Source organism: Tamandua tetradactyla, chromosome 5, assembly GCF_023851605.1.
Source record: "Tamandua tetradactyla isolate mTamTet1 chromosome 5, mTamTet1.pri, whole genome shotgun sequence".
Taxonomy (NCBI): Eukaryota; Metazoa; Chordata; class Mammalia; order Pilosa; family Myrmecophagidae; genus Tamandua; species Tamandua tetradactyla.
The window spans coordinates 88,262,186-88,284,736 of NC_135331.1; the positions used below are offsets into that span (position 1 = coordinate 88,262,186).

Here is a 22,551-nt window from a genome sequence, read left to right on the forward strand (position 1 = left end):
CAAAGACAGGAGTTAAGAGGAGGCTTAGATTTCCTTTTTGGCGAGGGTGTGTTTATTGGTTTTCTTTTTAGTGGGAACAACGAAAATATCTAAATTGACAATGTTGATGAACTGTGGACTTTGGGCATATACATATGCCCGATGAAGGCAGGCGGCTGAAGGATGCACTGACTGAGAAGTAGATTGGCCAACGGTGGTGCATACTTATGAACAAAGGTTGTGCTGCTACAAAAAGGAACAAAGTCGTGAGGCATGCAATGATGTGAATGAACATGTGGGACCTTTGGTGAGACAAAAGAAGCCAGAAACAAAAAAAAACAACAATGGTATGGTCACCTTTACAAAATGATTACAAGAAAACAGGGGTCTAGATTGTAAGCTTTTAGAGTCGCCTCATTACGTCCAGAGTGGTAATAATTATTTCGGGATTTTGAGAGGCTGTTTTATATACATAACCTGATATTCAGAGATAAGAACAAAGCCCAATAGGTTGGGGTTTAAGTAATTTAGAACACAGGAGTAAGGAAGACAGTGTCTGTAGTTTAGAATACTCTTTGAGATTAATGGAAGAAAGGTTTATTTGGAATGGAAATGACATTTTCTGTAGCACATAATCTAATTTAACCCATCTGTATAGCTCATTTGCACAATTGAAACACAGGGTGCCCAGAATAAGAAAGAGGTCCTTTACTCCCTCATAGATTATTGTAATGCCTGGCTACATCCTAGAGTATATTGAGCAGATAATCAGAAAGTATTGGTAAAGTCCCTTGAGGGATGGGAGAAAGAATATGGAACTATTGAACCTTATCATCAGGAAATCCCCTGATACTGTGTCAGACTTTAGGGACAGCCAAATCAATGGGCCATGGCCTTGATCGTGAGGCTTACTCTTGTGAAGCTTATGTAGGTAGCTGAGAAGTTTAGACTCCTATAAGCAAGCCTGAGAGTTACTTCTGGAGGACCTCTTTTGTTGCTCAGACGTGGCTTCAGTCTCTCTAAGCCCAACTTTGTAGGTGAAATCATTGCCCTCTCCTCTATGTGGGAAATGACATCCAGGGATGAAAGTCTCCCTGGCAATGTGGGAGATGAGTCCCAGGGATGAATCCAGACCTGGCACCGTGGGATCATCAATTCCATCCTGACCAAAAAAGAAGAAAAGAAGTGTAAGTAATAAAGTATCAGTGGCAGAGAGTTCGAATAGAGTTGAGAGGCTATTCTGGAGGTAGCTCACACTAGATACACTTAGACCTTGCTACCTATCAAAATCTGCCAACCCCCAACCAGGACCATTCCAGTCAACCCTAAAGAACACTTAAGTCAATATATAAGATTCCACAAGCGTTCCATGCACTATAGTAACTTTCCAAACCTACAACCTCCACATGGGCCCCGAGTCCAGATAAATTTTGAAACCTAGCCAAGCCTCTCCAGGACATCAGACAGTTCCATCTCCCTACTCCATATCAGTGACAGACCCTCCCAATAGGATGGCCATAGCCCAAACACCCTTATAGAGAGGGAAGGAAAGATCAAAAGGTGAAGGTGGGGTTATACACATAAGAAAGGATTTAACAAGTTAATGTGAAAGCGGAATCGTTAAATTGATATCTCTTTTTGTCTCCAGAATTTTAGAGCAGGCAGAAGTAATAACTTAAAATTTGGAATTGTAACCCTTGTCAAACTCTGAAATATGTTCTACAATTAATTGTGATGCTGTGCTTTGAAGTTTACTGCTTTATGTATATAAGTTATTTTTCACAAAAAAAGAAGGAAAAAAGTTGATTGTGATGATAAAAAAATATTTAAACCTTCTAGGCTCCTATATTCTGGAGTAGCTAGAAGGAAAAATCTGAGAGGATTGAATGGTAGTCCATGACAAACTCTGGGAACCATCCCGCAACTACTTGTGGAAGAGGACTTTGAAAACAATTGCTTTTTTATTTCTTTGCTTTGTATATATGTTATACTACACAACAAAAAAGTAAACAAACTATGAAGAATACTACAATAAATACAGATAATAAATCAATCTTGTAATACTTTCCCAGAAAAACACCCAAGTTCAACTTTCCTTTTCAGTAAGTTCTTTAAAATATTCAAGGAAGAAGCTTCTACACATGCTTCCATAACAATAGGAGAAGGGAAGATACTTATCAACAGATTTTATGAAATGAACATAAGTTATTTCAAAACCCAGCAAGTTCTCTGCAACAAAAAGGGAAACATACAGACCAGCCAATCATAATCATACACATCAAGTTCTTGATAAAATAGTAGCAAATTTGGGCGGGCAACAGTGGCTCAGTGGCAGAGTTCTTGCCTGCTGTGCTGGAGACCCAGGTTCGATTACCAGAGCCTGCCCACGCAAAAAAATAAAAAAAGTTAGCAAATTCAATTCAATGATATATCAAAAGGATAACTGCATCTGAGTGCACTTTATTCTAAGAGTACAAGGTTGTTTAAACATTTGACAATCATTTAATGCAATATACCACATTAACTGAAAGAAGGTCAAAAGGTACAACGTCACCTTGATAGAAGCATAAAAAGTCACTGGACAGGATTTACTGCATGTTCTCTTTTTTAATGTATTAGCAAACTAGTATTAAATAGGAGTTTCCTCAATCAAAGGAAGACTACCTACCTTACCACACAAATAAGTCTCAATGGTGAAATATTTTATAATTTCTTCTTGGTATTTTGGGGTAATGCAGGAGTTAGACAATGAAAATGGCATGAAAAATAAATAAAAGGTACATGGTTTTCAAAGAAGGGAAAATTGTTTTTATTTACTCTTGACGTGTTAATTGTACTTCGAAAAAAGAATTATAGATTTCATAAGTAAATTTTGCAATGTTGATGAATACAACATCAGTAGACATACACCGATTAGATTGTGCTCTACGGAAAAGAAGTAGAAAGCACAATCAGGAAAATAACGTTCACAGGAACATTTAAAAATATCAAATAAACAAAATATAAGCAGGACCTATGTACTGAAAACTGCTACACATCATTTTCAAGAAATTAATAAACCTATATAAATGGAGAGAATAGCCAACTTGGAGGGTGTAAGAATAATATTTTAAAGAAGAGAGTAGTCTTCCAATTAATCTATACTCTAAACTACGGTTGAAATTACAGTAAGTTTTTCTGTTAGTTTGCTTGTTGTTTTGGCTCATTTGTTTATATTTCTTTTTAATTCTTCGTGGATGGGACTGGGTAATCGGCAAGCTGATTTCTTCTTGATTTTTTCTTCAGATTGCCCATTACTAATGTATAGAAACAGTATGATATTTTTGTTATTGCGCTAGTATTCTGCTACCTTGCTGAATTAATTTATTTGCGCTAGTAGCTTTGCTGTAGATTTCTCAGGGTTTTTGAAATATAGGATCCTGTCTTCTGCAAACAGTGCAAACTTTACTTCTTCCTTTCCAATTTAGATGCCTTATTTCTTTTTGTTGCCTAATTGATCTACCTAGAACTTTCATCACAATGTTGAATAACAATGATGACAAGTGGGCTCCTTGTTTTTTTCTTGACCTGAAAGCAAAGCTTTCAATATTTCCCCATTGAGGATGATGTTAGTGGTGGGATTTTCATATATTCCCTTTATCATGTTGAGGAAGTTTCCTTCTATTCCTGTCTTTTGAAATGTTTTTATCAAACTCCATTGGTGTGTCAATCGAGATGATGAGGTGGCTTTTCCCCTTTGATTTATTGAGGTGGTGGATTACATTAATTGATTCCTTCTGTTGAACCAGCCTTGCATACCTGCAATAAAACGCACTGGGTCAGGGAATTCCAGAAGGTGGAGTAAAGGAGTCTGAGTTCATTCCTCCTACACAGAACGAGATACGCGATGGAAAAACCACCAGGACTGCAGACCTGATGTCTGAGTGATTGAAGAGTGTCCAGTGTTTCGTATGGAGGAGGGGTGTGGGACAATCGCGATGGGAGAGCAGAGCGGGTCTCGTCAGCGGTGAACTCACGGGGAACAGGCACCCCCATGTGGGGAAGTGCGGATCCAAGGGGGGCGACCGTCCCTCCACTCCAGGCTGCCCCAGCTACTGGAGGAAGCTCAGCTGGCGGTTGAGGAGAGCTCACCGCACACACCACAGCCTGCAGCACCCGTGGGGAGCCCGAAGCACTACAAGCCGCCTGCTGCGAATAGCCACGCCCATCGGGCACGATGTATAGCTGTCCTCTCCCGCAGGGTGAATGGAGGATCTCCTAGGTACCGGGCACTGCCAACCACTGCCCTGCCGAGCACTGTGATCTGCTGCCCCGTGTTGTGTTCTGGGACCCGCCATCCCGCCACCGGGTAAAGTGAGCAGCCCTCCTGTTGCCGCAGTCCCGGAGGGGTGGGCCTGAGGGGAGGCGGTGTCTCACCATTGCCATCTGCTGGGACGCAGGGGTAACTGCAGTCTGGCAATCCCTGTCTGCCTAGTTTGTTTATATTTTTGTTTCTATTTCTATTTTTCCCTCTCTCTCTCCTGTGGACACCAGTGTGAGTTCATTCCCAATATATCTTTGGGTGTCTCCTTCTGACTTCAGGTCTTGCTACTGCTGAGGTCTCTCCTTGATGTTGTTTTTTTGGGATCATTGTATGAGCCAGAAGTTGAGCTTCGGAATCTCACTGGCTGCATGAGCATTTTGCCACTGAACTACAGATGCATCCCTGCCCAGAACAAGTAGAACAGCATCTGCTGTGTTTGGTAGGGAATTACTGACAAACCAAGTGCAAAAGGGAACCTTCAATGCAAACCCAACTAAATACTAAACTTTAGATCAGTGAAGGATATCAACCTGTAAAGAACTTTATTAAGATAATAAAATGCCATGAACACAATAGAAAATCACAAAACATGTAATGAATTAGACAGAAGTGGCCCAGCTGAATGACCAAATCAAAACACTGGAAGGGGTACAGGGTATGAGGAGGTTATACGCAAATACACAAACAGCTCATTATTTTAGAAGTTAGAAATAACAGCTTCAACTCCTGAATATATGTGTCTGCTGTAAAAGCTTCTAATCTAAGGTCCTTTACAATAGCCCCCAACCTGATAGCCCATGCTCTCCACTTCAATTCTCTGAGCTTACATATTATAGTTAATCTATGTGAGTGAGGCATGATAACATTTGTCTTGTTGTTCCTGATATTTCATTCAACACACTCTCTTCAATATTCATTCACCTAATTGCATGCCTCACAGCTTCATTCCTTCTTACAGCTGCTCAGTAATCCATTGTATATATACACCACAGTTCCCCCTTCCTTTCCTTGGCCATTGTACCCTTAGCCCACCTCCAACCATTTCGAACCTCTGCTGTAAACACCTGTGTGCAAACATGCATTCACATCCTGACTCTCAGTTCTTCCAATAAACTCAGTAAAATAGACAGACCCTTAGTGACACTGACAAAAAAAAAAAAAAAAGGAAAAAAGAGAAGGTGCAAGAAAATAAACTCGGAAATGGAAGAGGGGGTATAACCACTGACCCCACAGAAATAAAGGAGGTAATCAGAGGATATTACAAGCAATATGTGCTAATAAACTAGGCAAGGGAGATGAAATGGTGAACTTCCTAGAAAGGCACGAACAACCAACATTAATTTGAACTCCACAAATCAGTTACAAAACATGAAATAAATCATCAAGAAGCTCCCCAAAAAGAAAAATCAATGACCAGATGGCTTCACTAGTGAATTCTACCAAGCATTCAAGAAAGAATTAGTACCAGTCCTGCTCAAACTCTTTAAAAACTTTGAAGAGGAGGGAAAGCCACCTCACTCATTCTATGAAAGGAGCATACGTAATACCAAAACCAGACAAAGGTAATAAAAGAAAAGAAAATCACAGACCAATCTCTTTCATGAATATAGATGCAAAAACCCTCAACAAAATACTTGTAGATCAAATCCAGCAGCACCTTAACAGAATTATACACCACTTAAAGGTAGATAAAATGGACAAGGTAACAGTACATAAAATCCAGACAACTTACTCTGCAGAAATAGAAAAACCAATAACCAAATTTATTTGAGGACAAGTTGCCCAAAATAGCTAAAAATATATTGAGAAAGAAAAGTGAAGTGGAGGTTCTAATAGAAAAACCAATAACCAAATTTATTTGAGGACAAGTTGCCCAAAATAGCTAAAAATATATTGAGAAAGAAAAGTGAAATGGAGGTTCTACTACATGACTTTAAAGCATTTTACAAACCTACAGTGGTCAAAATACCCTGGTATTGACATAAAGATAGATATGCTGATCAATGGAATAGAATTAAGGGTTCAGAAATAGACCTTTTCATCTGTGGACAACTGATCGTTGATAAGTTGGTCACACCAGCCCACCTGGGACAGAGCAATCTCTTCAATACATGGTGTTTGGAAACCTGGGTATCCCGTGCAAAAGAATGAAAGAGGATCCATTTCTCACACCCTATACAAAAATTAACTCAGAATGGATCCAAGACCTAACATTAGAGTTAAGGCCATAAAACCGCTAGAAGAAAATGTAGAGAAATTTTTATAAATCTTGTAATGGAGGTGGTTTCCTAGACCTTACACTCAATGCATGAGCATTGAAAAAAGAAAGAGATAAATGGGATCTCCTCAAAATTAAACACTTTTGTGCATCAAAGAACTTTGTCAGGGAAGTAAAAAGGCAACCTCTGCAATGGGAGACAATATTTCGAAACCACATATCAGATAAGGCTTTAAAATCCAGCATAGATAAACATATTTTTCAATTCAACAGCAAGAAAACAAGCAATCCAATTTTAAAATGGGGAAAATTCCATGTACTTATGGTGTTCAACTAAACTGACCACTCAAGTTAAATTAGGTAGTGCATCACACAAAGTATTAAAAAATTGAGGCAAGTGGAGAAACTGGAAAAATTTTTATATGAGATAACAGGACATATTTTAAAGCTCTATTAGTTGGGAGAGTGTCATATGAGCTTCAAAGTAGATGAAATGGACAAGGGAACAGTATAGAAATTCCAGAAACAGGGCCATTCAAAATATAATGCTGGTTTCTAGCAGCACTATAGACAAATGCAGGAATGATAACCTTTGTATCAATGCTGATGGGTCATTTGGATATTTCTTTAGAAAATGTGCCATGAATTTACACAAACCATCAATAAAAGTCAATTCCACACAGACTGAAACTATTTAGTAAAATTCAACATTGAAGCATACTGGGCCTTGAATTTCCTTGAAGGGATGTTTTATTAGCAGTCACAATTACTTAAACAGGTGTACGGCTACACAAAGATATTCCACTTTGTGTGTCAGTTTCAACAATTTATTCAGGATAGAATAAAGGAGGATGCAGATTATTTTTTGTTTATCTCATGGAGAGGTGTATTGCATTCTCCTACTTCTAAATATGGGCTGCCCCTGTACTTGCTCTAACAAATAGAATGTGGTCCAAATGATGCTACGTAACTTCCAAAGCTGGTCTAAGGAAATCTGGCAGCTTTTACTTTCCTCTCTCAGAAAACATGCCCTGGGAGCCTGAATTTGCAGGGAAAAGTCTGTCTTCCCTGCAGATGAGACCACATAGAGGGCCCAGGTTAGAGGCACTGGAGCTGCATGCAGAGGGAGAGGGGGTCTCAGTGTCCCAGGTAAGCCCCAGAGTATCTCAGCCCCAGCAGCCACCTGACTGCAACCCCATGGGAGGTGCCCAGTGAGAACCACCCAGCTGAGCTCAATCAACTTCAGTATGTGAGAAATCATTAATGACTGTAGTTTCATGCCCCTAACTTTGGTGTGCAGAAATAATTAATGAAACAGTGGTGAGAGAATATGAAGCCCAAAACTGGAGCCCTTTTACTGCCATCTCAGGAAGCTGCAATGTTGGGTCTGATAGAGGGACGAGATATAAGTTCCAGGGTTACAGGTGATGCCACTGATCTGAGAATTGACCAACCCTGGGGATGCCCTACCTTGTGGTCCTCTGCTAGTGAAGCCATAAGTTAAAAATTAAAGCCGATTATATTGGATTTTCTCCTAGTAGCAGCAGAGAGCATCTTCACTGAAATATCAGTGACTTCCATTTTAATTCTATCCTACAATTTCACACCATGGCTTCAATGAAAATGAGACAAGTCAATTCTTCATCTCAGAGAGAAAAGAGAGAGTAAAGTTGCAGCTCAGGGAGCAAACAGATCCTATCCCAGTTTCATGTACATTGCAATCATTACTATTGGCTTATTAAATTCTTACAGGATTACTTTCCCACAATTAATATGTAATATAATAATAATATGAATGAAATAAATTTTGAAGTTGCTTGAAAATAAAATGATTGTCTATGAGTCATTGGAGAAATTATCTTCTAATGTTTTTGAAAGTTCTATATTGTTCATGGATTCTTTAGATTTGGCTTATTTTTTAAACTGGCTCTTCAGATGGAACACAATGGCAGCATGTCCATCTTCTTAACCTATTTCAGTCGCCTTTACCTGAATTCTACCCAACGGCTTTTTAACAGTGTGCTATTAAAATGAGTATGATGCTGAATGATTATACTGATGTTTCTTTCAGTGTCTGGCATCTTAGAGTAGGGAAAATCAAAACCCTAAAATTATAGAATTGTAACCCATACCAAACTCGGAAATCTATTCTACAAGTAATTGTTGCAATGTGCTTGGAAATTTATTGCTTTTTGTATATATATTATTTTTCACAAAAAGGAAAACAAGGCAATAGTGATGATAAATGCATAGCTCTGATATTGTGAACCACTGATTGTACACTTTGGATGATTACATGGCATGTGAATATATAATATATATAAATAAAAACAAAAAATGAAAAAAAAGATCAAAGGAGAATGTGGAGTATAAAAGAGAAGATAGGATTTAACAAATAAGTATGACTCTTGAATCATTATATTGGTGTTTCTTTTAGTCTCCAGTATCTTGGAGCAGGCAGAAAGAAAACCTAAAATTATGGAACTGTAACCGACACCAATCTGAAATCTGTTCTATAACTAATTGTTGTGGTGTGCTTTGCAATTTGTGGCTTTTTGGGAGATATATATATATATATATATCAAAGAATGATATATATATATATATATATATATATATATATTATTCTTTGCGATAAAAAATAAAATGTTTTTTAAGTCCGTGGAATTTAGAGCAATATACTCTTTTACAACTGTGGTTGCACAGTCTTTTATGCAAGAGTCACAAATTTTGATTTACTTTTCTAGCTGGTTTCCTATCATATACTTTTTGTCAAGTTTGTTTCCACTGTTATAGACACTTTTCAGTTTTTTATTGTTTTTTTAAACGTTTGAGTTAAAATTTTAATTTAAATGTGTGCATGTTTCTGCAGCCCAAATGATTAAATAAGATATATTTAGGAACAAAAAACAGTTTTCATCTCAGTCCCTAATGTTTTTCTTCATTTGCCTATAGGCAACTTGTTAATTCTTCCATTCTTTCTATGCCAGTGATTTTTAATTGAGAGGCAGAGAAAAGTTTGAGGTATTGAAATGTAACCTTAATCTAACTAAAGTGGAGTTTAAGAAATTTCCAGATTTACATACTTTCCTTTTTAAAAAGTAGGGAATATGGGGCGGTGCGACAGTGGCTCACTGGCAGAACTCTCATCTGCCATGCTGGAGACATGAATTCGATTCCCGGTGCCTGCCCATGCAAAAAAAAAAAAAAAAAAAATTCAGGTAAAAAGACACCAAAGAACATAAATATAAAGATGTTGAAGGTATAATATTCTTTACAAAGTTTTTTTTTTTTTTTTAACATGGGCAGGCACCGAGAATAGAACCCGGGTCCTCGGGCATGGCAGGCAAGCATTCTTACCTGCTGGGCCACCGTGGCCCGCCCTCCTTTACAAAAATTTTAACTCAAAAGTTTAAAAAAGACAATAAAAATGGAAAAGAGGCTATAACGATGGAAACAAACTTGACAAAAAGTATATGATACCTACACCTTAAATATTTCTTTTCCCCTATCTTTATTCTTTGGTGCCAGGAACATATGTGAACAGCTGTAGGAGACCACGGTGATTTGTGTGCACTAAGGGCTCTCTCCTAGCTCAGATAAACACGTTGAATTACAGAATGCAGAAAACCCAGGAAAAAAGGTGAAGAAACCAAGGAAATCTTCTATACCCACATCTGAACTAAATTTAGCAATATAAATGAAAACCATACTTGCATTGTACTATGATCCTCCCTTCTACTTTTCTTCCTACTTTTTTCCTTGAAACTGTATGAAACAGATGACATTCACTCCCCATGTTTATTTGAGAAACATTTATAAAGTGATGCTCCAGTAGGAGAGTTCAGATGCATGGGAGGCACTAAGGTTTGAATGAGAAAAGGAGAACTGAAAAGAATGATAATAAGGTTCTGCTTCAACATAGGGTCCCTCCAAGACAAGGGAGGGGCTGAGGATCTAACACAGGGTCACTGAACAAGAGCAACCTAGGGCCTGAAAAACCTCTTGTTGTGGAAGAACAAGAGCCAAGCAGGAAACCCATTTACGCTGAGACGGAGCTGGGGCAGAAACGCTTCTGACTTCACCCTGGGCCTCAGCTCAGGAGACCTGAAGAAGACAGAGAAGAGAGTTATTTCAGACCCAACTCGGAAAGCTGCTTCTTTCCCCCTGCCTAACAATGTTATCGTATTGTAGGAAGGAGAAAAAAAATCAAGTCTCCTTAAGCCAGTGCTACTCTGGAGTGCAGGCCTTCTAAATGGAGAGAAAAACTTTAGTAAAAACTGCCTGATCAGACGTCTGTATGAGAAACATCTTTCTCATCATTTCTGTCTCCCTTATTGTCACAGCTACCATCAGTTCTAAGAGCAAAAAATCTCCCTCTAAAAAGGACTAAAAGGCATTACCTTTGCTGAAGTCCCGAGTGTCCTGGGAAGAGAGGGGAAGATGTATATTTATAAGATATAGAGGCAAACCTGTCCCAATACTATGTTCCCATCGCAAGATCATCATAAGATTTCTTTAAAACTACAATCCACACCACGGGAGCTCAGGGCAGAGAGTAGGCAAGAGAATGAGAGGCCAAGACCCATGTAGCTTCTGTCACACAATCTAGTGTCATTGCATTAGCTTTGATTATATTTTCTTGGCATGGGCAGACTCCAGGAATTGCACATGGGTCTCTAGCATGACAGGCAAGAATTCTGCCACGGAGCCACCGCTGCACCGCTGCACCGCCCTTCATTACACTTTGAGCCTCCATCATCTTCACTCAATGTCTCAAGATGTTAAGCTTCCCCTTATCTCCCACAGAATAGAATCCCTCATACTATGAAAAAAACATGGAAAGCTGATGTCTAAATTTTCAGGAAAATTTGAGGTCAAGTACGTAAAGAAAACTTTGTTCAGAGCCACCCACACAGGGAGAACTAATGTGAGCAAAGGCTGATCCTTCCCCCAGGAGAGTCTATGGGGAGTCTCAGCCTCCAGCGACCCCTTACCTTTCTGATGCCTGAAGTGGAAGTACAGCCCCACCCCAAGGAAGAGCAGACCCAGCACAAAACCCCCGACTCCACTCAGCATCTTGCTCTGTGCAGATCCAGACTGTGCCCCTGGGAGGAGAAGCCAGGGTTAGTGACATCCTAAGAATGAGATCCTAAGATTCAGATCCTAACATTCAGAGCTCAGACAATGGGAGAAGAAGCCTCCTCTGTAGAACTAGAATAACTGACCACTTCTGGAAAAGACTGAAAAATTGCTTTGAGGTTCAGACATTGAACTCATTTAAACACCACAGCCGTGACACGAGGTGTGACCCAACATCTAATGCACGGGGGGCCTGGGACTCATGAGGTGAAGTAGTTGGTCTAGGGTGACAGAGCTCGTAAAAGCAGAGCTGGGGTTGGACTCCCCGCAGTCAGGAAGCCCCTCCATCGTAGAGGATGCGTCTCTTCTCAATGAACCACTTAGAGTGACTGAACCAGAGACCATACCCAGAGAGAGGCCTGGTGCCCAGGGCAAAGGGAGTGATCATGTCCTGTGATATCCTGGGAAGGTTCAAACCAAGGAGAGCCTCCTTCCCACCTGCTGAGCATAACTGCATTTCCAGGGAGTAGAGCCATTTGTGGAAACCACCACAGGGCTACTATCCCCAGGGACCTGTGCTGGAGAAGAGGAGAGAGTGGAGGGAATGGAAGGTTGGTGGGGGAAGAGGAGAAACCTGACACTCAAGGATAAGCAAAGTCCCCCTTCTGGTGGGTGAGGAGTTTCTGGGCTCACATAGTTTCTCTCTCCATTCCACTGTGACAGGGCTCGCCCGGCTGGGGTGCTCCACTCGGCAGGTGTACACGTCTCCGCTCTGAGGAACTGTTTCGAGCATCACCAGGGTCTGGAAGGTCCAGTTTCCATTCTGGATCAGGCCTGTGGAGACAACGCTCGTCTCCTCTTCCTGGCCGTTCCGGAACCACCTGACTTCAATGGAGCCTGGGTAGAAACCATTCACAGCGCAGACGAGGAGGTTGTGGTGCTGCAGGGGCTTCGTTTTTGCAGGATACACAGTCACCTCAGGCTCCACTAGGAGAGAAAAGGTAGGAGAAATGAGTGAGGGAGACAACGTCATTCTCCCTGGTGGGCTGCCTTCCTGCCTCTCTCCACACCCAGGCTCCTTCGGGGGCAGCTTCTCCCAAGCTGGTTTCGTGGCCCAACAGGACTCGGTGTCCTGAGCCTTCCATTCAGTCCTCCCAGCACGGACACAGCAGGGTTAGGAGGTGCTTTGGAAAAGGGTGGGGGGTTTTCATATAGTAAACAGTTGTCATTGCTGAACTGAAGTGTTGACAAATATTTTCAAGGTGTTTTAATTTTAAAAGGGTGGTTTCTGGAGCCAGGCTGGCCAGCTTCAAATCCGGGCCCTGCCCCTCACTGGCTGGTGCAGGGAGAGTTGTCTCAGTGCCTCTGTGCCTCAGCTTCCTCACCTCTGAAGGGGATAATCACAGTAACTATGTCTTGGGGTCACATGAAGACTAATGCACCTAAAATAGGTAAAACAATGACTGCAGCTTAGGCTTCAAGAATGTTAACTATTTATTCTCCTTGTGAACTGAGAAAATGTGATTCAAGAAGTATGAGTAGGTTAGGAAACAGCCCTTGGGAGGATGTAAAATCCTGGGACTGCTGTCTTCACACACTCACACCTTAGAAAGCCACAGAAATGGTTCTGTCCCTGGGAAACAGGAATAAACAGGGGGGATTCTCTATGTCTATGGGTTGAGTCTGAGGAAAGTACGAGTCCTGAAGGAGGAGGAAAGGACTACGGAGTATCAGTCGTTAGAACAAACGATTTCATTTGTACGCATCAGATCAATCCTATATTTTGCAAAATAATCATGTGTACAGTTGGACGTCTTTCTCTTTCTAGATTGACGTGGGAGGTCAGGAGAGGATCTGGGACACACTGACATGTGTGCTTCGTGTCTGAGAAAAATCCTGACTATACCAGACCCTCCTTTAACACAAGAATTTTAAAGAAAGAAACGGGAAGCTGGGGGAAAACATTTTTACTATACTCCAAAGTGGTAGATTTAAGATTTTTTGGTAAATCATTGCTAACAATTTTACAGTATATTTCATTAATAAAAATGTTAAAGTTCTTAACATGAGGCGAACACAAAAGAAAAAAATCCTTAACATGGAAAATAATAAACAGAATTCAAATAGAAATCACGAATTGCAGAGAAGGTTGATTCAAATAACAAGAGTTAATAATCTTACTACATAGAGAGCCCATAAAATAGTGACAAGAACTGTAGGACCCCAGAGATAATAGATCATCAATAATTTTTACAGCTGTAATTATGAGTGACTAATAAATATGTGAAAGTGTTCAAGACCTTCAGAAATCAAAGAAATATAAATTAAGAAAGGATACATGTAAATGTTCAACTGAGGAGTTCTTACAAATATGAATGTGAGGCAAATTGTGAACAATACAAAAGAATAATGTGTAACTACTTAGATACTACAAGCATTATTATAAAAACAGTATCAGGTCATGCAGCAATATTATCAAAATAGAAGTGCGCTTTTAGTTGTGTTGAATAACAAAATTAGAATTCCAAAGGCTAGTTTCACAATTATTTTGTCTATGTAAATATATAAGCTAAGAACACAGGGAATAGAAATTGCTGCTTTAGACCTAAAAATTAATTCAAGGTGAAAAGTGCCTCAGAAGTCCCCTCACACCCATCCCCCCACCTCCCAAAATTTGCCTGATATTTGTCTCCGTGAAATGCCAAGTACACTAATACTCCTCGGTTTCAGGGTCTGAGGAGAGCTAAGGACAGACGGACCTCTCCTCCCCTAAACCTTCACCCCAACCACAAACACCCTAAATTTCCTTCCCCAGGTCTTCTCTCTCTGCCCTGATCACTGCTCCTCCATCTCCAGCCCCTTCGCCCCCCACCCCCCGCCCCCCACTTCTCAGCTTTGCAGAGGTCACAAGGACACCTGAACCCCCCCAACACCCACGCGCGTCCCCTCCGTGTCCCACACTCCGTGTCCCCCTAACTTCCACTCCCAACAACCCTCTCAGGTCCCAACGCACCCGCGCTCACCTCGCCGCTGCACCAGGAAGCTCTCAGCAGCCCTGTAGTTGTGTCTGCAGAACGTGTCCACCGCGGCCCGACTGTCTTCCAGCAGGTCCTTCTGGCTGTTCCAGTACTCGGCGTCCGGCCGCCCCAGCTCAGTCACCGCCACGAACTCCCCCACGTCGCTGTCGAAGCGCGCGTACTCCTCCCGGTTATAGATGTGTCTCTCCAGGTAGCGAATCCGCTCGGTCCCGTTGGAGAAATGACACTCATGCTTTAACTGCTCGATAAAATGGGCTGAGGGGACAGGACCACCCGGTCACAGGGCGGCCTCCCGGGGAGAGACTGACGGCGACATCCACCAATCGGGGGCGCCTGGGCGGGCGGGGAGGCGGGACTAACCCACGCCCTGGGGGTCCGCTCCCCTCTGCCCTTCTAGGCGGGAGACCTGCGAGGCGGAGCTCTGAGGATTTGTCCGCGTCACCGCCGCCTGCCCCACCTCCTCCTGGAGCCTCCACCCCAGAGAAAATCCCGGCTGCCTGCTCTCATCCCCACTGCGCTTCACCCTCTCCCCAAATGCTTCCGGCCTCCTCATTCCCTAAATGCTTCCCTGTGCTGACCTGGTTCCAGGTTGGAATCCGAAATGGGAAAGCAGACATCGCCCCTCTACCCGTGCTTAAAACTCAGTTAAAGTGATAGGGACAAGCCAAACACAAGAATTCAGACAGGAGTGAGAAATGTCTTAAAAGGAAAGAGCGATTTCCATAGCGCAGTAATAAGATGACCTAAGTTACATCAGAATACCAGAGAAGGACTCAAAAGTGACATTTAAGATGTGACATGAAACAGTTTAGCTGGGGGAAGGTGGGGTGTGGGATAGATGAGGGGCACATTTCAGAAATGACACCAGTACACAAGATTGAAAGAACTGACGAATTTCTTGAAGAAAACAACAACAATTAAACTACTCACTGAAAAACAGAAAATGAGGGGAACAGGGAAAAAGGTTACACTGGAGACATCACGTGGAGTCAGGTCCTTCAAACCTCTGTAGATAATGTTAGGTTATAGAGTTATCCTAAATGTAATGAGAAACTATTGAGTTTTAAGCAGATTAACGTCAATATAAATTCACAATTTCTTATCTGCATTTCTAAATTCAAAAAGCTCTGAAAATCAGTTGTCTTTTAAAATTTTGTGCTAAAATTCATTTGGCAAACCTGAACTCATGAGGGGATTGATCAGATGATGGTAAAACTCTCATCAGTTACAGGTACTTCTGTCGGGTAAAGATAGAAAGGTAGGTGATTGAAATGCAAACCTACAGGTGTGTGTGTGCAGAGGTACAGACACGTAGACATATGTGCAGATGTAACTGATAAATTTGGATGTAAGAGGTGAGTTTGGTTGCTGAATCGTTATATAGATTATTCCTTTTTGCTTTCTGGTCTACTGGAGTACACAGAGGGAAATACCGAAAGCTTTAACTGTAATCCAGCTGCCTTGATCTCTGATAATTAACGTATAGCCTTGTAGGAGTTAAAAGGTTAATGCTTAACTTGAAATTGCAGACTTGATTCATAAACTATGAGAAAGTGAAGGCATACATTTTGAGAGCATGAAACTTCAATAGAAACTTAGATGTGCGGGTAAAGCACAACGACCTGTGGAAGAGACTTGCTTAAAGGAAAAGAACATTCTAACCTTAGAAGTATTTACTTCAACTTTTTTTGCACTATACGCTTCTTAGCTTTTGTCTGCAAACAACATTTATCATAGTTCTTACCAGTATATAAATTGTGCACCTGCGTGAAACAAACTTGTCTGGAGACTGATGTCTCCAGATCCCCCGATCCCTTTCTCTCTTATTTTACTTTAACATTCCTTAGGGTCATAGCCGCAGCCAACAGATGGTGACCACGAAGGGACCCTAAGAAGGGACTACTCTGCTTTCCTGTTAAAGTACCCAAGGAAATCGCACGTCTCCGGACGCTGAGGAATCGCCATAAAAACAGACCTAGGTCATTGTTGTAAGTCTTTTAAAGTAATTTTAAAATTTCCTTGTAGCATCTGGGTAATGGGAAATCATAGTGGGCGAATGGGGGAGTATGTTTGTGCATTGAAAACATTGTTAAAAACTACAGGGGTCTCAATGAAGACTTCAGAGTAACTAGAGCTCTTTTCTTTAGTACAGAAGCATTGTTATTGGTTTCAGCCTCAAGGCTGTAATGTTTTCTATTATTACAACAGATTTAAAAGATTGCTTCTTTACCATACCTTTAGCAGAGCAAGATAAAGAAAAATTAAATTCTGAGCTTGTTCTTAATGAGCTGCCTTTATATAAAAATTCATATACACCTGTATCAGAAAATATTTAATAGAAATAATGCCATGCCGAACAAAAGTCAGTACTCATTAATGGTTCCTATGGAATTGTAACAGATTGGTCCCCTAAGGGGTATGCAATTTAGGACTGTAGTTCTGACTCAGTCTTCTGTTAAGTTACCTTGGTTTAATCTAAATAATTATTCTACTGAAATGTATACCAATGCTACAAATAAAATCTTGTGACAAGGAATGGGAATGGCAGCCCCATCTCCTTTCGTTAACTTAGATCCTCGACAAACAGCAATTTGGAAACTGGCCATGAGTTTAGCTCCTATTCATATTTGAAAAAGAAATATATTTTAAGAACTTTAAAACTGAAAATTCTTGTTAAAAACTATATATTGACATTTCAAATATGCATTAACTAAAGTATTTTAAGTATTTAACATTATCCTAACAAATTTAATTTTGATGGTAATTATATGTGATAAAATATTTAACATAATGACTTAAGTATGAAAAATATAAAAGATGTATTTTTATTAATAGGAAAAAGAAAATAGTTTTATCCTAAGATGAAATGAATAACTGTTACAAAATGAGAAAAATGTAGGACAAACCCTGAATTAATATAATAATTACTGAGGGTTTGTAAAAATGGAAATTATGGTCAAAATCAAGAAAGATTTAATGAGTCTAAAATGACCACGTTTTCTTGGACTCTTAGCCTGTTCTAATAAAAAGATATAAAATTTTTTTCTAGATAATCAGTGTAAAAGGCAAAGAGTCTGTGTTTTATCAAAATAACTTATGTTAACTTTTGTCATGTCGTTATCTGTATAAAAAAATACTGATTTTCTCCTAGGTGTCATTATACTGGCAAAAAGCTGTTTCTTTTCTTGCTCCAAACCAAGTGGCTTAATCTATTAATCCAAGTAATATTGCTTTAAATGAATCTATTACTGGCTAAATAATATTCAAATCATATAAATACCTAAATTCCTTTAAGCCAAAATATTTTAATGCTTTGTCCAGTGTTATATAAACTACATATTATAAACTAAATTTATCCCAAAATAACCATGGCTTATGTTGGGAGTAAATCAGATTTGAGGGCTGAATGCAAGGAAAAATATACCTGTGCGGTCTGTTCTGTTCACCTGATGTTGCCATTACATGCAACTGATGTTGCTCTCTCATGACCTTGGTAAGAAACAGTTAAAATGCGCACTCTAGCTGGGAGGACTGGCTATCCTCCCAGAAGGAGGTGTACTTTAATAAAGATACCTAGGACCCAGGAAGCTCCTCTCGGTCCCTAGCCAGTTCCCAGAGGACCCAACTGGGCCCGGTCATGTAAGCAAATTGAAATTCGGCCACTATTTTGGGAAAATATCATAAAAACTTTATGTAATAAATTTAAAATTACCAAAACTGCACTGCCAATTATAAAGAATCCTCATTCCTGCATTCCTTTTCAATCAATCCAATGAATTCATTTTTAAAAATCTGGTCATTTACTATGGGTACATGTCACTATTGACACTCTGCTTTCATTTTTGCTACCTGCCACTTTAGGGATTCCTAATTATATGTTACAGAACCTGTTTGATATTTTACAAGGAAATTCTGATTTATTAAGCAAAAGGCAATTAACAGCTATGGCTCAACAAAAATTACAATTAATTGAACAATGCATTCAAAAAGGACAGCTTGTCCAAATAGATCTAGAAAAACCTGTTGATTTTATTATTTTCTTTACCTTGCAATCTCCCACAGGCCTATTTTGGTAAAATGGTGTTTTAGAATGGATTTTTTTTACCAAACAATCAACAAAAACATTTAAATACATATCTGCAAAAAATTCATTTCTTTAATAGCCAAAGGTTGCCAAAAATATTATCAATTAAAAAGACATAATCCTAATCGCATAACGTGTGATCTCACAAAGGAAGAGGTTCAAAGTCTATTTATCTTCAATACCTCTTGGCAAACAGCATTAAGTGATTTTAAAGGACAAATTAATAATCATTTGCCTATATCAAAACTTTTACAATTTCTAAAAAAAAAAACAAAACAATGAATTTTGCCTAAAATAGTTCGGGCTTTCCTGCTAAAGGAAGCCATTACCATCTTTACTGATAGTAGTAATGGGCAGGCTGCATATGTCACCCCAGGGAAAAACGAAAGTTGGAAAATACCTTATATCTCAGCCCAGCACACTAAATTAGCAGCTGCAATTCAACTATTGCAAAATTTTCCACAATCTCTTAATGTTGTTTCTAATTCTGAATATGCCGGCCAATCAGTTACATTGAAACAGCTTCTTTATTTGAAGGAAATGAATTATCCAAAATGTTTTTACATTTACAAACATTAGTCAGAAGCCGAATTAATCCCATTTTTATCATGCATATAAGAGCTCATACCAATCTTCCAGGTCTTTTGTCATTACAAATCAGCAAGCAGGTGGGGGTAATTCAAGATCCCACAACATTTCACGAATTGACTCATATTAATAGCAAAGGGCTGCAAAAGAAATTTCTATCTTTATCTAAACAGCAAGCTCAGGACATTGTTAGGACTTGTCCAACCTGTGGACCTTTAAATGCTGTTGGGGACCAGAGGCTAACCTAAGATAGCGATTGAGCCAACATGGCCACCCCGGCTAATGCAATGGCATCTATATAGTACAACAAGGTTCTTCACGGAAATAGGTTCCTGCCGGGACCTTCCCGCCGGCGCGAACTCCCCACCAATTATCTAACCAGCCCTTCCCGCCGGCGCGAACTCCCTCCTATCATAATGCCCCACATACCCTACTCCCTCCCCAAGCCGGTATATATACACCCGGCTTGCTTAATAAAATTTGCAGCTTGATCAGAATCCTGTCTTGCTGTCCTTCTTGCGTCTCTCTGTCCCATAGCCATTCTTCCCTCAGCAGGTGGCGGACCCCGTTGACTGTCCTGTGGGTCGGGACAAAATGCACTCCCATTTGCATCAGGGGTTAATCCTCGAGGTCAAAAAGCAAATGAATTATGGCAAATGGATGTTACTCATATTTCACATTTTGGTAAAATGCAGTACGTACATGTTATCATAGACTATTGTTCTCATTTCATCTGGGCTACTGCACACTGTGGAGAATGTTTCTGCCATGTTCGATCACATTTACTTAATGCTTTTGCTGTTATGGGATGCCCTCAGTCTATAAAAATGGACAATGGTCCTGCTTATACAAGGAAGCAATTTTGTAAATTTTATACTACTTTTCATATTATTCATATCACAGGAATTCCACATAATCCTTCTGAGCAAGGAATTATTAAATGAACAAACTGGACGCTAAAGTCTATGCTCATGAAACAAAAAGGGAGATGATGATCAGAAGGATGATGCTGTGAAAATAAGTACACCAAAAGATCAATTAGCAAAAGCACTGTTTACTTTAAATGCTTTAAACATTTATGATAATTCATCACAGACTCCTGCAGAATAGCATTTTAGTAATTTGGAAAAGAAAAATGATACGACCCAAACAGAACTGCATCTGCACCCAATCTATTGGAAAGATGTTACAGATGATTTATGAAAACCAGGCATGATAAAGGTGTGGGGTAGGGAATTTGCTCTTATCATTACAGATGACAGAAACTCGGTTTGGATTCCCTTGAAAAAAATAAATAAATAAAACCCAGACAAGTCGACCCTGATGAAAATAACTAAATGAGTAATATACATTATTGGACATATAACTTTAATTGCTGAAGGACAGGGATGTAATTATACTTATTGGGCTTATATTCCTAACCCACCTCTGCTGCAGGCCCTAACATGGGCAGATCCAACTTTACCAATATATCTGAATATTAGTTTAGGATTCCCAGGTCCAGTAGATTCAAGGCTTCCAAAACTACTTAAGGAAGAAAGAGTCAAATTTAACTCATCCATTTTTAAAAAAACCCATATGCATAGGTAATGAATTACCATGTATAACATAAGTAATCGGAGTACATGGTTTAAGATCAAGAATGATTCTCATAATTACCTATATGTATATCCCTCTTTTAACTCTATGGAATCAAATGATACTTGCCTATTAGATGGGAGAGAAAGTTGGAATGGATGGCTGTTATGTCATATGGGTTGAGCAGTTATCATAATTAATGATTCTTATGGAATTGTAAGAGATGTGGCCCCTGTGGGGCCTCCCATCTCTAATTCGGGGATAACTGAGACTATAAGGACAGGCAAGCTAAATCAGAGTTTCATGCATAGAGGACGATTTGTGCCAAATCCATGGGATGATAAATACAACCTTAGTCAGAGAAATTTATAAAAAATTTTCCTAGGACTGAAACCAAATTTTTAGCAAATTCTAATAACTATAACTTCTCTTTAAATAGCAGCCATAAACACTATAGGCAAATATGTACTAAAAATACATATGTATTTATTAAAAGTCATATTCATATAAAAAAATCAAACTTTTAATTGTGAGAATTGTTCTCTATTCACTTGTCTCCAAGCATTTATGTTGCAGGAAAATGAGACGATTATAGCAGCAAGGAGAAGAAGAGCTATTTAGCTGCCAGTTCAGATATCAACATCCTGGTAATCCTCTCCAGAAACACAAGTCCCAATCCATTTGGCAAAAGAATATCTAAAAAGGACTAAGACTTTTGAAGTCTTCAATGAAAGACTAATTGAAGCCATTATTGCAACTGTCTTTGGAATCATTGGAATTATTGCAGCGGCTGTGGTTGCTGGAACTGCATTGCATCAAACTATATAGACGCTGCATTATGTTAGAGAATAGCGTAAAAATGCCAGTGAGCTGTGGCATAGTCAATCTCATATTGATGAGTGAATTAATAATAGACTAAATGATATAGAGACGGCAGTGGTTCATACTGGAGATCAAATGTATAATTTAAATTTTTTACAGAGTTTTAAATGTGACTAGAATGAGAGCAATTTTTATATTACCCCTTTAAGATATAATCATTCTAAAATAGAATGGAAAAAAGTAAAGAGGCATCTTTTGGGGCATTTGGATAATTTAAGTCTCGATATCTTAAAATTACAAAAAAGGGTATTAGAAATATCTCAGAATAATTTACATATAGCTGATGGAAGTGGTGTTATACCATCACTTATCCAAGAGCTAAAAAATCTTAATCCTGCTTATTGGTGGAAATCTTCTCATTATCTAAGAACATTGGGAATAGGAATTTTACTTTGTATGCTACTTCTTTTCCTTTTAAGTGTCCCAAAGCACCGTTTGCTGTCTGCCATCTCATCAGTGCATAAACAAACACGAGCTCTCAATGTAATGTTCGTAAAAGCTTTGCACTCCTCCCCTAAGTAAGCTATAGCACTTGGCTGGTAGTCAATGAAGGGGTAAGACCCTTACTTCAAAGAATAAGGGCAACCTAAGAGAGGCACAGTCACCATAGCTTTACCAAAAAAGGGGGGGGGGGCGGAATGTAGAAGTTAAAAGGTTAATGCTTAACTTGAAATTGCAGACTTGGTTCATAAACTATGAGAAAGTGAAGGCATACGTTTTGAGAGCATGAAACTTCAATAGAAACTTAGATGTGCAGATAAAGCACAACGACCTGTGGAAGAGACTTGCTTAAAGGAAA

The 22,551-nt window shown here is 39.6% G+C and overlaps 2 protein-coding genes across 5 annotated transcripts in view; both read right to left on the reverse strand.

Moving 5' to 3' along the window:
• The window catches only part of LOC143684452 (HLA class II histocompatibility antigen, DR beta 5 chain-like), a 202,575-nt gene that overhangs the window by 63,310 nt on the left and 116,714 nt on the right, over positions 1 to 22,551 (reverse strand). The window contains exon 6 of one of the 2 annotated variants that reach the window (XM_077161430.1): positions 10,484 to 10,607. The exons of the other annotated variant lie outside the window; for it this stretch is intronic. Within the exon in view, the coding sequence (XP_077017545.1) occupies positions 10,594 to 10,607 (14 nt within the window). The 3' untranslated portion in view covers positions 10,484 to 10,593. Of the gene's footprint in view, positions 1 to 10,483; positions 10,608 to 22,551 lie in introns of those variants that run through there. 2 annotated transcript variants of the gene reach the window in all.
• The window catches only part of LOC143684451 (HLA class II histocompatibility antigen, DR beta 5 chain-like), a 42,189-nt gene continuing 30,612 nt past the window's right edge, over positions 10,975 to 22,551 (reverse strand). For 2 of the 3 annotated variants that reach the window (XM_077161426.1, XM_077161427.1), the window contains 3 exons: positions 14,606 to 14,875; positions 12,276 to 12,569; positions 10,976 to 11,608 (listed from right to left, as the gene is read on the reverse strand). In XM_077161426.1, the coding sequence (XP_077017541.1) occupies positions 11,277 to 11,608; positions 12,276 to 12,569; positions 14,606 to 14,875 (896 nt within the window). In that variant the 3' untranslated portion in view covers positions 10,976 to 11,276. Of the gene's footprint in view, positions 11,609 to 12,275; positions 12,570 to 14,605; positions 14,876 to 22,551 lie in introns of all 3 variants that reach the window. The other variant, XM_077161428.1, reaches the window with a different exon arrangement.